Source organism: Myotis lucifugus, unplaced genomic scaffold, assembly GCF_000147115.1.
Source record: "Myotis lucifugus unplaced genomic scaffold, Myoluc2.0 scaffold_5, whole genome shotgun sequence".
Taxonomy (NCBI): Eukaryota; Metazoa; Chordata; class Mammalia; order Chiroptera; family Vespertilionidae; genus Myotis; species Myotis lucifugus.
In genome coordinates, this window is record NW_005871053.1 from 10492893 (window position 1) to 10509373 (window position 16481).

Sequence of the window (16481 nt, forward strand, 5' to 3'; positions counted from 1 at the left end):
ATTACAAACTTTGTAGTGTTTATTTGTTCAAATGCTAGATTTTATTTATTTATTTATTTATTTATTTATTTATTTCAAATGCTAAATTTTAAAGCACAGTTTAATAGAAGACTCTGACACATGTACTGAATTCTTCAGTTTGGATGCATATGTGCTTTGGGATTATCTACTCTTCCGACTGACAGGTGGAAGGTAATGGGCATATGCATCATTATGTCACTGCAATAAAGCTGTCTAGCAAAAGGATTGAAACTTCCCCTGGATTTGGCAATTATTTATGAATATATTAAAACACAGATTTGACTAAAATCTGTATTTTAATATATAGTCTTAATCAATTATTACAGAAGGAGAGCCCATGCCAGACATGCTTAATATGGATACTGAAAGCCATTTTACACACACGAAAGAATATGTCTTATCAGTTCTTATGTAAGAAGAGTATGTACTCAATATCCACAATGTGAACTGTGTAAGGTTGGGCTGGAAGAAAAAGTTAAGTAAAAAAAGAGATACGCGAGGTCCTGTCAGCTGAAGGATGTCCTCTGCTTGGGAGGTGAACAATCAAACCAGACTTGTCACGGCAGGAAACAGCCCCTCAAGAGTGCACCGCAACAGAGGATACCACTGGGCGGGGCCAAACAGGAGCTGTTTTATGAGGTAGGTAAATGAAAAACAGAGGGAACCATAATCCTGCAAAAAGAAAACCAGAAGACACTGTACATAGTGTTCCCTGCTGGCCACGACATCAAGGGCAATAGATAAATGAACCCAAGACTGTGCTGATCTTCAGCATGGTAAAAGGTGACCTGTACTCTAAAAGGCTCTGGGTCCAACAGCAACTGAGCAAGATCCTGAAAGACATGGGTGGAATAAGCTGAGTCTGCCTCAGAAAAGTTCATTTGATTTATCAAGAGGTTCCAGAAATAAACAAAACTAAACCAGAAATACAAAACAAATATGGAATGTACACTCATTCTTTTGCACTTACCTCAATCACTGTACTTAACAGACAGCATCTAATTTATCTACATATTTGTGTGTGTTTTTGAGAGAGTAAGCAACTTGAGGAAATGTGTCCCAGCCATGTCTGGCACACAGTTTGCCCTCAATGATACTTATTAATTGATAAATCAATGCCCAAAATCACTTTTTAAATGAAGAAAAATAGATTTAATGGATGGAAATTTCTTTTGTCTTACCATGTACCATTTCTTCCTATTTTGCCATAAATAATTTAAGAATAGCCTTGAAAGGTCAAAGTGTTTCATGGCTTACATTGTGAACACTCGAATTTTACCTGGTTCTGTTCTGGAAAGCAACAAACCATGAAAAAGCAGAGCCAACAACACATTCCACCAGCAATTTCAGAGGCAGCCTGAACATATTTCATTGATTCCCACCATGAAGCTTTCAGAGACGATTTGCATGGGCTCCCCCGCTGGGAGACTGGTAAGGAAAACACCTAAGTAATCTCTGCTGCCCTAAGAATTTTCAAATGCTAATGTTTTTAAATTCCAGGTAGGACACACAAGCTTTTGCTGTATTCTTTGTAATCTTCAGTACTACACATTATTCACAAATTAATACAAACAAAAAGTAACTCAGGAACGTGAACTTATTAGAGAAGCAGAGAAAGAATTTCTGATACGAATTTACTACTAAAAGGTCTGATCACTCATGATTTACCAAGGAGTTGTCTTTAAGGGCACAAATATGGAAAACTCCCTTCTGCTTCTTCTTATTAGGTGTGATGATGTAGTGCCAAGGGTGGCCTCCAATCTGAAAGGCGTTCTCCAGGGAGGACACCTCAAAGAGCGGTGGTGGCGTGTCTGTAGACATGGGCAAAAGCAATTTATTAGCTTTCTCTGTTCTGGTAGCTTTGGAACATTCATTAGCTGAGTTCAACCTTTCTTTGCATGCATCATCTATGAGTTTCCATTAATGAAAAATTACCGTGTTCAAGAAAATAAAAAACAATCAGGAAACAGGCTTATTGCTAAGAAAAGAGGAAGCTGGTAGAAAACAAATGTTAGGCTATGAGTCAACCTTCTAGGAATCTGTTTTCGGGGTAAGTGTGACCTGTAGTTGAGTGGAGATAAAAGTGGGCTGAAGGTGCTTATGATGGAAAAATGACAAAGTACAGCCAATAAAAGCAGCTACCATTTACTACGACGCATCTGCCGTGTACAAGGCTGGGTTAGATACTATTTCCAACTCTCATAACAATCCTGCAAGATAATTAGGTCTAATAATTCCTTCAGTGTGAGGAAGACATCTTCCATAATCTAGACTAACAGGTTAAACTTACCAAACTTTACAAGAGCAGTCCTGCTTGGGATTTCCAGCGTGGAAGTGATATTAGTCACAGTGAATGTAAGCAGTTAGGATAGGCCCTGTCACGATGGAAGCTTTATTAAAGGATAGCCAGTACTACTATATTATTATTAGACAAGTTTACTTTAAAGGAGTTTAGGTACATCTAGTCAGTCACTGGCTTTTGGAGATTGACATCATATGAGAAATAAAAGCAACCTCGTTTTATTGCGTGTTGCTTTATGGTGCTTCATAGGTGCTGCATTTTTTATAAACTGAAGGCAAGAACCTCCACCAGCAAAAGATTCTGACTCACTTTATTGTGATACTTGCTCTGATATGGTGGTCTGCAACTGAACTCACAGTATCTCTGAGGTATGCCTGCGCTTGCTTTATTGTGATGGTCTAGAACTGAACTCACAGTATCTCTCAGGGATGCCCATATCTGTTGGTGTTTCTTAGTCGTCTTCGATGACAATTAATTTTAGGTAGAGGTAACAGATTTACTCTTACAGAAATACATAAGCGGAAGGCACGGCATCTTTAGAAGATCAGAATTCCTTTTGGGCAGCCTGTGAAGCACCACATGGTCTATTTGAGCAAGTGGCTCATCTATGATTCCTTTGTTTAGCCTTTTACTTGAGAGTTTAATCTTTGGTTTATGAGGCCACCACTGTCAGTAAAGGGGCTTATCTTAGGGAGACCACTTACTCATGTTATTATAGAAATGTGTGCTTTATAAGGCCTCTTCATAAGCACAATTTACTACTATACATAGGTAACAGCTATCGCCATACGGGAGAACTATGAGTGTTTATATTTTCTCTATTTCATTTAATTTCATTTTCTATTTTTTCTGTAGTAAAAATAAACTGCTTTGTCTGGCCGATGTGGCTCAGTGGTTAAGCATCGACCTATGAACCAAGAGGTCAGGGTTTGATTCCCAGTCAGGACACATGTCTGGGTTGCAAGTTCAATCCCCAGTGTGGGCCGTGCAGGAGGCAGCCGATCAATGATTCTCTCTCACCATTGATGTTTCTGTCTTTCTCTCCCTTTCCCTTCCTCTCTGAAATCAATAAAAAAAATAAATATTATTTTTAAGTTTACTCATGTGATTTTAATATCTCTTTCCAAATATTAAATCACATCATTGTATTCCCAAGATGAACTCTGGTCAGTCATGGTTTATTTCTTTTAACATACACTGCTGAATCTGAGTAATATTTAATTTCTTTTTTATTAAACTGCTGAATTTGATAAGCTGGTTAAATAGAGAACATTTTTATTATATTTATAGAATTTAATATAATTTTATTTTTTGTGCTTTCTCAACCATTAAGTATACTAGGGGGTTCTCTCTGTGTCTAAGCTCTATATTCAGATAGAATGGCAATTATATTTTCCTTGGAAAATACCTTTCTTAGAAGTAGGGAAAATTGTAGAATTGCAAAATAGTAAGTGAAGTGGGGGCAAAGATAGTAACATTTGCTGCAACTCATCATTTTGCAGATAAGGAAATCCAGACTAGAGAGGTTAAGTGACTTGCCAAAGGCCATTGATCTCTGGCCAAGCAAGGCTCAGCATCTCATCTCCAAGCCTCAGTTCAATGAATGAAGGATAGATTTTTCTTGACATGTATTCAATAGCAAGGAGCATGCTGTATAAGAGTAAAATGAGTTGAGTTTGTAATTAAATTATAAGAAAAACATTTGGGTGATTACAATTAATAATTTACACGACTACTTATTTTTAAAGGTGAAAAAATACTATATAGTAGCCATACCTGTGAGTTTAATATTACAAGGAATGCCAAAAGGAGCCTCTCCCACAGTTCCAGCAGTCCCACCCCATCTGCATGCACACCCTAAGTCAAGTTTCTGTTGCATGAACTAAAAACAAAACAAAACAAAAATGGTGTCTTTAGCACCTACTTATTGCTGTCTGGAGAGAGAAAAATTCAAATTCACATGTATATGACAGAAAATGTCTTTATTTATTCAGGGCTTTTATGTTTATCTTCCCACCCCTCTATTAAAGGTTATTTTGTCTTTCTGCATTTCCTGAATTTTTGTAGAGTAGAAATTTACACAAGTGTCTTACTTTAAAAGCATCTCATTAAAAACACCATACTTCAGGCCAAACCTCAAGTTAATTATAATAGGCAAATTCCAGTTTTCTCTACCTGTTCAGTGATGGCTTGGAAGCTATAGAGTCTGACCAGTCCTGAGCCGTACATCACAATCAGTATTCCATGAGATAAGGTAGCATCTGTAACGTTCCCGAAAATCTGAGGGGAAAGGTAGATATCACCTGAGAAAAGACCAGAAGGCCAATCCTCTGAGTGTTCACAGTGGTTTATGCATTTGCTTAATGTTCAGGCTACCACTACAATACTGCTGCCTCACATCATAAGATAATTATAACTTAGAAACTTGAAATTAAGGTGTTATTAGGGATGAGTGGTAAGCCACTGGAATCTCACACTGAAGCACTAATGGGAGATGCAGTAGCATTCATCTGCTTCATCTATTTGCTTCAGTTTTGTCAATATCTTTTAATGACAAATTGTATTCCTCATGGATATGGCTTTACATGAATCCATCTAATTCTAAATAAATATTTACTCTACCATGCATAGCCTGCCAGGGACCTGTTCTTTGTGCTAAAATGTTATTTATAAAGAGACTTAATTTTTTTTTAGCTAATTGGAGGGGGAGAGATTAGATCTAAAAAGTAATTCTAATAAGAAACAGCCAGCTCCAGATCTTTATTATTACCTTGTTCTCTAAATCTTTGATAGTGTTTAATTTTTTAGTCATGTAAAAACCAAACAAGTTAAAGACTAACCACCTATTATTAATTAATAATAATTAATTATTATTAATCTAATAATTCAAGTAAGACTTTGGTTCATTGCTCCCTTTCTGTTTCTGTGCAGTGGACTTGGTCATGATTCTCCATAGAAGTTCTGATGAAGAACTTGATCCTATGCTTATTTTAATATTTAACAAAAGCCAACATAGACAAATATTTAGAGCAATAAAAGAATAGAAATTAAGTGAAAATGGGTTTCTATTTCTACTCAAGACAAGTTACTGAGTAAAGATTTACTACCCCAATAAATAGCTTAAAGTACATTCCAGTCTGGACCCTGGGTAGCCTGATCATGCATGGTAAGTGAAAGATATACTTCAATTCCAAGTCAGCATATTGAAACCATATTCCTCAAATGATAATCTTAGCCATATGAGGATAAATAGAAACAATTTATGACTTCATTACGTGTTCATTCCTGCTGTAGACTGTAATTAGAATAGACAGTTACTTAATCTACAAGCACAAGGAGGACAATTATGTTCATGAGTTGTGTGTTTTGGTTATCTCTTAGAAGGTAAATTATAGTTTGCTTTGATCTTGACTAGCTCACGACTTTTTTTTCACTGACCCTGGGTCCCCACTATGTTTGCGTAATACAAACATAGTTTCAGTTATTGAGTGCTATAATAAAATAGCCACTCTATCTTAAAATTTGGTTTGTAATTTGGAGTCAAATTTAGTTTAAAATTCCAGTTCCTCCATTTATTGCCTGCTTAACTTTCTACTTGAATACATTATGTTATAATGTCATAAAATGCTCAAAGTGCCTGATACAAAACAATTAATAAATAACTATTATTCTTCAGCCAAATTTTTGTGCACCCGGAGCCTCTAGTATAATATAAACTTTTAAAAACTACATTCATCTTGTTTGCTACTGAATACTAGTGGTCTGTCAAGATCTGTTCTCTATAATACTTTAGGTGCTTAATTAGAGACTAGTAGAAAAGGCCCTAGCTGGTTTGGCTCAGTAGCTAGAGCATCGGCCTGTGGACTGAAGGGTCCTGGGTTCAATTCCACTCAAGGGCATGTACCTCGCTTGCAGGTTCAATCCCCGGCCCTGGTTGGGGCACAGGAGGCAACCAATGGATGTGTCTCTCTCACATCAATGATTCTCTCTCTCTGTCTCTCCCTTTCCCTTCCACTCTCTCCAATAATCAATGGAAAAAATATCCTCAGGTGAGGATTAACAACAACAAAAAGACTAGTAGAAGAGACCAACAAATAACTATTCACTTAGAATAAGTAACAATTTCTTAAAAGAAAGTGGGAGGCTATTGATTCTTTTACTCAAAGGAAATTTGTCCTTCTTTCCTCCCATATAACCACCCACAAACCAATAAGAATGGCAATAACAATAAAACATAAAACTTAATGAGTTGGAAATGTACATATTTAATTATAAGACTTGTTTATATATCATAAGTTTTAGATCTATACTTTGCAATTAAAATGAGGCTTTTTGTTACAGCTTTTCACCTTTATTTAATGATAATTTTAACAAACCTGGGAATAGTCCTCTGGAAAAATACCTTACTCATTTCATAATTTTATAAAATAGTGGTTTGTTAATGACCACTATTCAACACTATCCACATGAGAGACACAAAAGCATGCAGAAAGATGAAGGAATGATTAGGCTCTCCTCCCATGTTAAATGTTCTCATATATTTTGAAATAAAATAAACTAGGTCAGCAAGCTTTTTATAGTCAGGGGAACATTTCTAATCACACCTACTAAACAAATAATTAAATCAGAAATGAGCACTTACCTTTTTGTTGATCTCCAGAATCCCTATGAGTGAAAAAGGTAGAACATGGAACACTGCAAGGTACAGCAAAACAGGCTGTGGAAGGCCTGCCTAAAAGGAAAGACTGAAATTACAGGCAGCTCTCAAGGGTATTTCAGAAGCACTCGTTTCCTGAGCTGAGAACATCCAACTGTCCTAGCATGCAGTTATAGATGGTTTCACGAATGGAAAACACCCATCTGTCTACACTAGAGTTATTTAAACAGAGATTCATACATGTTCAAAATATCTCCATTAAAATGTTCACCCTTCAGTTATACATATGCACATATACACAAAACTTATAAAAGTAAATATAAAACTAAACATTTCTTAGCAACAAAATATAGTTTATATTCTATACAAAAACATTTTATATACTGTAAAACAAAACACATATTACATATTATATAATATATCCCTATATTATATTATAAATTATACGTTTATGTTCATATAAAATAAATTAATACATTATATTTTAATGTAATATTAACAGTTAATATTGTAAATTGGAATTCAAACAATAAAGAGCCTAATTGAAAGACACATGGTTACTATGGTTATATCATTTAAAAGCAGTGTTACTCTGACATATCTACCGTAATGAAATGAGAAGAGAGTATCGACAATAAAAGCTTGAGTGATTTCTCTGCTTGAAGAGGATGGCTTCCTTACTTTGAAGAACAAGATCCAGTCAATTTCTTTCTACCATGGAATGTAAAATAGTCAGTACTAGCCCACAGTGGTTTAAAGGGAATTTCTGAAATTTGTGGTAAACAACTTGTATAGCATGGTTCAGAAAACAAAGATCACTAGTTCTTTTATGACAAATCAGCAGACAAATCCCTATGGAAAAAACAAATTCTTCATTTTATGAAATGTTTAAAGATGTCTACCTGCCGGGTCAATGCTGAGCCTTTGTTCTGAGCTGACTTGACTGCAATGACTTCTTGAGGAGTGTCCCAGCTCAAGTATCTTTTAAAAGAATGAAGCAAAGTTTATTCATTTGGGGGTGGGAGGAGGCTTCCTTATACTTAAATCAAAATATAATATATATTTTATGTCAAATTTAAAAAAAATGTTTTATTGATTTTTATTTTATTTTTTAAAATATATTTAGAGAGGAAGGGAAAGGGAGAGAGAGAGAGAAATGAGAGAGAGATAGAAACATCAATGATGAGAGAGAATCATTGATCGGCTGCCTCCTGCACACCCCACACTGGGGATCAAGCCTGCAACCTGAGCATGTGCCCTGACAGGGAATCGAACCGTGACCTCCTGATTCATAGGTCGACGTTCAACCACTGAGCCATGCTGTCTGGGCTGTTTTTATTGATTTTTAGAAAGAGAGGAAGGGAGTGGGATAGAGAGAGAGAAATATCAATGAGAGAAACATCATCAATCAGCTGCCTCCTGCACTCCCCCATCCCCCGCCCCCCTTACTGGGGATTAAGCCTGCAACCCAGGCATGTGCCCTGACTGGGAACCAAACTGGTGACCTCTTGGTTCATGGGCTGACCCACTGATCCACACCAGCCAGTCATATGTCAAGTTTTTTAATTATTTAAATTATAAAAGCAAAGCAATTTATTTTAAAAACAAATAAATAGCTAAAAGAATTCCCTCCCAATCCTTATATGAAAATATTCTTATAAAATATATAACTTTAATCCTTCTGAGTTTTGATAAAAATTGTTTGATCTAACAGTATTCAAACTTAGAAAACAAAATAACCATTTTATATAAAGTATAAAAAATATTACTTTCACGTTTTGAATGCACATACTTCAAAATTTACATCTAGTTTATAAAACTAGTTGTTAAAATAACAGTTCTTAGATTATACTAGATGGGTAATTTAACTGAAACAGACTAGCCTTCAGGAAAATCTACCATAAAGTGCATCTTACATATAGAATACTATTTGTAGACTAGAGGCCCGTTGCATGAAACTTGTGCAAGGGGCTCGGCCCTTGCAGCAGCACTGGCTTCCTACAGAAGGTCATCAGGAAGGTCGGCTTCCTACAGAAGGTCATCAGGAAGGTCGTCTGGTCTAATTAGCATATTATGCTTTTATTATTATAGATGGAAAACACAAGACTTTTTAAAAGTTTATCTGCCAACTACTACAGGTTCGCTACTGATAAGGATACAAAAAAACATTATAAAGGGTCTTTATCCTCAGAACTTCAAATTTAGTCATGAGGAGAGAAAAAAAGAATAGATTTATAAATTGAGATCCAGATATGCAATGGAAAACTAAAACACACACACATGTGCGTGCAACACACACAAAACTTGCTTTGAGTTTCCTGGGCCACAAGTCTCAAATTTTTATAATAAAATCTTGAATAATAAAGTCACAAATAATACCTGAATTTGCAATACGAAGCAAGATATATTTTCTCAAGGACTTTTCCCGTACTTGCTGATATACGAAGTAGCCAGTTATGGGCTGTCAGTGCTATGAGTGAGGATTTATAATCTGATGGATTGGGCAGCATTTCCCCCTAAAAAAATGAGATGGAAAAGTAAAACTACTTGGCCATGAACAATCTGCAGTACTCAATGCCCAAGGAAAATAGCCAAGCACTAAAGAAATAGTCAAATAAGTATATCAAAGAAATAATAGTAAATGCTCAAATACACAAATAAAGAATTAAGACAAGGAAAAATAAGGTTGTGGGTAATTGTTTCCTTTTCTTTTTTTCTTTTTTGTGGGTTTTTCAAATCACATTTATTGGGGTGACATTGGTTAATAAAATTACATAGGTTTCAGGAATACAGTTCGTGGGTCATTATTTTCATCATTAACTTATTAAGTGAGTCTATTCACATAAGCACTAAAACAGTACGTGAAATAACATATTACTTATTATTATTTATCATTAAGTATTCAACAAATGTTAACCAATCATTACAATAGTAGTAGGAGTATTACTAGTGCTGCTGCTGTGATAAGGCTGATAACAACAATAACAAGTTCTTAAGACCATGTAGAATAGCATAACAATTAAGAGTCATCATTAGAATAGATGTTTCTGAGACTTGTTTTCCTTTTGACAGAAGTCAAAAGGGCAAATTATCCCATTATTCACTGTGGCTCCATTCTAGCTCAGGATGAAAAGTTATAATCCAGAATCAAGGCAGCCCAATGAGAACAGAAGATGGACCTGGTTTAACCTACGTCACCAAGGAATTACACCCCCAAAAGGAAGAGGATAGCTGCCTGGTGCACCTGCCGCTGCAGAGCTACCACCAGGTGGAAGTCTAAGACAGGAAGACAAAGAAAGCAAAAGGTTCTATTTGATTTGTGGAATAAAAAGGAAGTTCTAAGAGGAGAGTTACAAATAAGGAAGTTAAAATTAATCTAGTATTTGCTTAGGCAGTAAGTGAACAGAAAAAAATGACGGCATAGTTATTTTATACATGCTCTCAAAAGTTTGTCTTCCCTTTCAAATGTTAGAAAAAGAAATAAGAGATACTTTTAAAATCAATTTTTTATTATATGGTGTGTTATATAAGTATCATCTAATGGAGATTTTAAAGTTTTTAAAAATGTAGTATTTATACCTTGCCTATTAAAAAAAAGAATATGAAGGAGCATATATAATAGGTTTGAGCTATTTTCCTAAACCAAAAGTTATATTCCACACATCGTCTCAGAAAAGAATGGTGCTAATTTAAATATAGTTTCGCATCAATATGTTAAAAACAATGCAATATGTTTCTTATTTTTCTTAATGGAAAATCTTCACTTCAAACGAGAACAAAATGTTTAACAAGAAGTGACGCTAGGAATTAAGTTACCTGAAACTCTATTTTTACAAGACTGCTCTAAATGTTTAGGTGCTTTGTACTAGTGTCTTCAAAACTTTTCTCAATTAAGAAATTTGTCCTCATCCTCCCTGCACCAATGAAAATGGATGCAAAAGGCTTTCTATGTTGGGGCACATAGAAACAGTTATTTTTAGGTTTCAATAAGGAGTTGGGGAAGAAAACATAGATTTAAAGCTTTCTGATTTTTAAAATGGAGCCTTCTGTGAACAGAAAAAACATGTCCAGGAAAAAAGAAAGCTGTAGCTACAGAAAACTACAATTCTATGTAAAAACAGTGTATTGTTTTGTTTTCTAAGTAATTTTAATGGGCCCTAACCGGTTTGGCTCAGTGGATAGAGTGTCGGCCTGCGGACTGAAAGGTCCCAGGTTCGATTCCGGTCAAGGGCATGTACCTTGGTTGCGGGCACATCCCCAGTAGTAGGTGTGCAGGAGGCAGCTGATCGATGTTTCTAACTCTCTATCCCTCTCCCTTTCTCTCTGTAAAAAATCAATAAAATATATTAAAAAATAATTTTAATGGTAAATTCAAAGTAGAGCTTTCTAATCCTTTAAACAGTATTTTTGGTCACATATTGTGAGTTCTATTTTCCCTAAAGAACAACCAACCAGATTCAAAGACCTGATTAATTAGTTGTAGTGTTTCCTCAGTGTATTTCTTATTACACTGATTCCAGGGAAGACTATTATTTAGAAATATACCTAGCCCTAGCCGGTTTGGCTCAGTGGATAGAGTGTCAGCCTGTAGACTGAAGGGTCCCAGGTTCAATTCCACTCAAGGGCACAAACCTCGGTTGCAAGCTCCTCCCCGGCCTAGGCCTGGTTGGGGTGCATGCAGGAGGCAACCAATCAATGTGTTTCTCTCACATCCATATTTCTCAGTCTTTCCCTCTCTCTTCCACTCTCCCTAAAAATCAATGGAAAAATATCCTCAGGTGAGGATTAACAAAAAGAAAAAAAAAGAACTATACCTAAAAAAAAGAAGTTTTATGATCAAGAGTTTGGAAAAATAGCTTGATAATCACTATGTACATTATAAGTATTATTATTATTATTATAAGTATTATTACTTATAATATTATATATTACATATTATAATATATATTATAATAATTATATATTATAATAATTATTATAATTATTATTTTATATATTGTAATAATTATTATTACTTAGTATTATTATAAGTATTATTACTATTAAAGGCTCTGAGAAGCAATTCTATAAATTTGTTTAACCTTTTAAACTCAGAATATCCGAAACTTGTCTACAACCCATTTCTTCCAAACTCCTTTAGCAACTATAAGATATTAACATCTAATGAAAATAGTATTTTGAAAAATACACACTAGGGCAATGCTGGTCTAATGGAATAAGCTTATATTATTACTAGAGACCCGATGCAAGAATTCATGCACTGGTGGGGTCCCGCTGGCCCACCCCAATCAGAGTGTGTGTGTGGGGGGAGTGACTGGGGGTGGGGCTTGCCGGGGGTTAGGGGGGAGAGGTTGCAGGCAGTTGGCCAATCGGCAGCAGGGCTGGCCAGGGGGCGGGGACACGAGAGGTTAAAATGGCTGCATAATAATAATTTTGATGTAATAAAGAGGGATAGAGGCAAATTCTGTCCGGGAGGGGGGGCTGGGACGGGGGGCGGGGGTAGGCCTTGGGCAAATGGCCAGCCAGCCCCGCCCCCTGGTCCAACTCCCAGTGGAGGAAATAATTTGCATATTAGCCTTTTATTATATAGGATTATTATTATTATTGATTTTAGAGCAAGAGAGGAAGGAAGAGATAGAGAAATATCAATTTGTTGTTCAACTTACTTATGCATTCATTGGTTTATTCTTGTATATGCTCTGACCCAGGATCGAAACCTCAACCTTGGTGTATCGGAATGATGCTCTAACCAACTGAGCTACTTGGCCAGGGCCTCATTGTTTTTTATTTTTATCTTATGATTTTCCTAACAAGATTCCTGGAGGAAACTCATAAGAATCCCCTTTCAAACAGTCATGTAACATAACTATTACCCATAACATGTAACATAACCTGTAACAAAATATTTTGTTTCAGTATAGTAAGTAAAATGATTTCTTAAACACTAAGAATAACCACAAACTAATTTTTATTTCTTATGGAACTTTTTATGAGGTCATAATTTTTTTTAATTTTCAAGATTTACAAATGGTATCAAATTTAAAAAATATATTTTTAATATTATTTCATGAGGAAAAATAATAATCAAAAGGTAAGTTCTCTTAATTCCTTTCAAGATTCAGGAATCACTATAATACTTAAGTTTTATTCCCTTGTACAATATATTAATAATAATCAGTTCTAGGCTAAAATTGCTTTAAAAACAAATGCCTAAAAACAAATCTTACCACTGGGCATTCCCATAATAAAGCATCCTCTATTTTTTCTGATTTGGAGCATTTTGGCATTTCATAAAGTTTTCTTGGCTCTGATGCAACACTGGGAAAAAAGAAAAATAAATGATTAATGATAACTCATCTTAATAACTGAGACAGTGTTTGCTCAGGTTTGAGAATTTTTTTTTTCTATTCAGAGATTTAGACTACCAAAATGCAACTTCCTAGTTTGCTTTCCTCTTCTTAATTATATGTTAATATTTTTTCTGATTATAAAATTCATAATACATATTCATAGAAAAAAATCTTTAAAAAATAATAAAATTTAAATAGATTTATACTGTAAAAATATAAAAAAATAACCACTATTAACATTTGGGTTCATTTCCCTCTACGTTTTCTTTACATACATTTACCTATCTGCAGGTTATTTTCCAAAATAGAATCATGAACATTTACTATGAATATCTTGGTTGAATTCTATGATGTTCATATTTGTTTCTCTAATATTTCTTAATGAAAATTAATTAGATAAAGAGTCCAATTATTTTAGAATGAAAATTAGTGGATTAAAAAAGGAAATACCCTTTAAGGTTTGTTTATTCCCAAAATGCCTTTCAGAAAGGTTGGATAAGTTTATACTTCTGCCAATATTAAACACTACATTTTTTAATGTAAAAAATAGTCTCTTTTAATTTATACTTCTAATTACTACTGAAATGTGCTCGTAGATGTTTTCATTTTTTTAACTGATGAACTTTAAAATTAAACTACTATTTAGACACAATTTTGAGGGTAACAATTTTATTCACCTTTGATGTTTTCCCAAATCAAAGAGAATTTGCCCTAGCTGGTTTGGCTCAGGGGTTAGAGTGTCAGCCCGCAGACTGAAGGGTCCAGGGTTCGATTCCAGTCAAGGGCTCATACCTTGGTTGCAGGTTTAACCCCTAGCCCCAGGTGGGGGCACGTGTGGGAGGCAACCAATCCATGTGTCTCTCTCACATCAACATTTCTCTCTGTCTCTATTCCTTCCTTCCACTGTCCCTCTAAAAATCAATGTGGGGAAAATATATATCCTTGGGTGAATATTAACAAAAAGAGAATTTCACAGGAATGAAAGCAACCTCATATTTGATCCTAACCTATGGGGAAAACACCCCTGAATGCCATACTAAAGAACTTCAATACTATTCACCAACAATGCCATTTCCACTGATTTTCTTTTTTTTTTTTTTTAATATATTTTTATTGATTTCAGAGAGGAAGGCAGAGGGAGAGAGAGATAGAAATATCAATGATGAGAGAGAACCATTGATCGGCTGCCTCCTGCACGCCCCACACTGGGGATGGAGCCTGCAACCTGGGCATGTGCCCTGACTGGGAATCGAACTGTGACCTTCCTAGTTCATAGGCCAATGCTCAACCACTGAGCCACACCGGCCGGGCTCCACTGATTTTCTTTAAAAATTAAAACAGATACCTCTAAATTGGGAAAGTTATTTTAAAAAAAGGCATTAAATGAAACTGAAGAATTACTGCTCATTTTGATAGGTCTGATGACATTATGATCATACAAGAAAATGTCCAGATTGCCACTGGCAGCATGATAACATGAGGAGCTCTGTGGGTGTGCTCCCAGGAAAACTGGTGGAAATTATAAAAGGTCAACTATTTTAAAGTCTCTGGAAATGGTCCTAGGGGCATACAGCAAATGAAGAAATATTTAGTCAAGAAAACCCACTAGAAGTCAGTAAGAATAGTGAGCTTGTGGTCACTGAACTAGGATGTGCTCCCTCCCTGTTGTTCTCAGCTCAGTAAGACAAAAACTCCACCCAGACTGACAGAGCCAAGAGCACTGGCTCCCTCTACCCCAGCTCCCAGAGGGCTACCCTCCTGAGGGGCAGCATTTATTTCCTGCCCCACCTGCTTGTTGCTGGGACTCAGTCCTGAATGAGTAAAGTCAAGAGGTGGGGTTCCCTTCTGCCTAGCGCCTACCCTTGTTAGAGGTTCTACCTTGCACATGGCATGTCTAAGAACATTGGAGCCTAGATTTGTCTTATCCCATCTCGTAAAGCGTGGTTCCACACGGAGAAAGTAAGAAGACCTGAGGCTAATGCCTGCACCAACCTCAAGTGCTCAGCTGTAGAGTATAGTCACTCAGAGTGAAGCCTTCCATTGACCCCACCCCACTCCCAGCAGCACCAGAGCCTTGACTCAAAGATTTTGCCTCGGGGAAGAAAGAGTCTTGAAGCAGATAGCTGCCCGTCTGCAACAGTCTGGAGAAGTTCTAGCCTAAGCGCATTCTCAAAACCCACTGAAGATTGTGATGAAAGGCAAATGGAAAGAGAGTGGTAGATTCACTGGCCATCCAGGCTAAACTGCAAGCAGGCTAACTTGCCATAGAGAACCAGAAGGATTGCTGGGAGGAGCTCTCCTGAGTCAGAACAAATTTAAAACACTACCTAAAAATCATCCTAACTTCTAGTCTGGTCCAACATGTAAAGAGCTTAGAAGTCATCCCACCTGTCCTCACCACAAGAAAATGAACAAACTGAAAATCAACGACTCTTGTATCCATCAAACAATTGAGGTTGCAGGGCAAACTGCAGCTCCCAACACTGGAGAGAGAGATGGATACCAAGAATCACATCTTACTGGGAGCAAAACCCAGGAGCAAGCTGCTGGAGTCAGTACTGGGGAGAAAAAAACAAGGACACTAGAAGAAATTGTAGCCTCTGACACCTTCAGCTACAGCAAATAAAAAACACAGCCTAGTCAAACCGGTTTGGCTCAGTGGATAGAGCGTCGCCTGCGACTGAAAGGTCCCAGGTTCGATTCCGGTCAAGGGCATGTACCTTGGTTGCAGGCACATCCCCAGTAGGAGGTGTGCAGGAGGCAGCTGGTCGATGTTTCTCTCTCATCGATGTTTCTAGCTCTCTATCCCTCTCCCTTCCTCTCTGTAAAAAATCAGTAAAAAATATTAAAAAAAAACACGAAAACAAAAACAAAAACAAAAAAAAACACAGCCTAACTCAAACCTCACTCTAAAGACCTATTTGCCATAATTCCTTTTACCTGATATATCAAATACAACTTTCACCAAAATTACAAGGCATATTAAAATGCAAAATATAAAATTTGAGAGATCCAGTAAGTATCAGAACCAGACTCAGATATGGCAGAGATATTGAAATTCAGGATTGAGAACTTATTGGGATACTGGAATTTCGAACTAGATTGGGACCTTAATGTAATTATGATTAATATACTAAGGCCTCTATGGAAG

The 16481-nt window shown here is 36.2% G+C and overlaps 1 protein-coding gene across 1 annotated transcript in view; it reads right to left on the reverse strand.

The window, feature by feature from the left end:
• The window catches only part of DCAF17 (DDB1 and CUL4 associated factor 17), a 36611-nt gene that overhangs the window by 15286 nt on the left and 4844 nt on the right, over positions 1-16481 (reverse strand). The window contains 7 exon segments of the mRNA XM_023744964.1: positions 1690-1832; positions 4100-4205; positions 4499-4603; positions 6966-7055; positions 7883-7961; positions 9360-9496; positions 13208-13298. Of these exon segments, the coding sequence (XP_023600732.1) occupies positions 1690-1832; positions 4100-4205; positions 4499-4603; positions 6966-7055; positions 7883-7961; positions 9360-9496; positions 13208-13298 (751 nt within the window).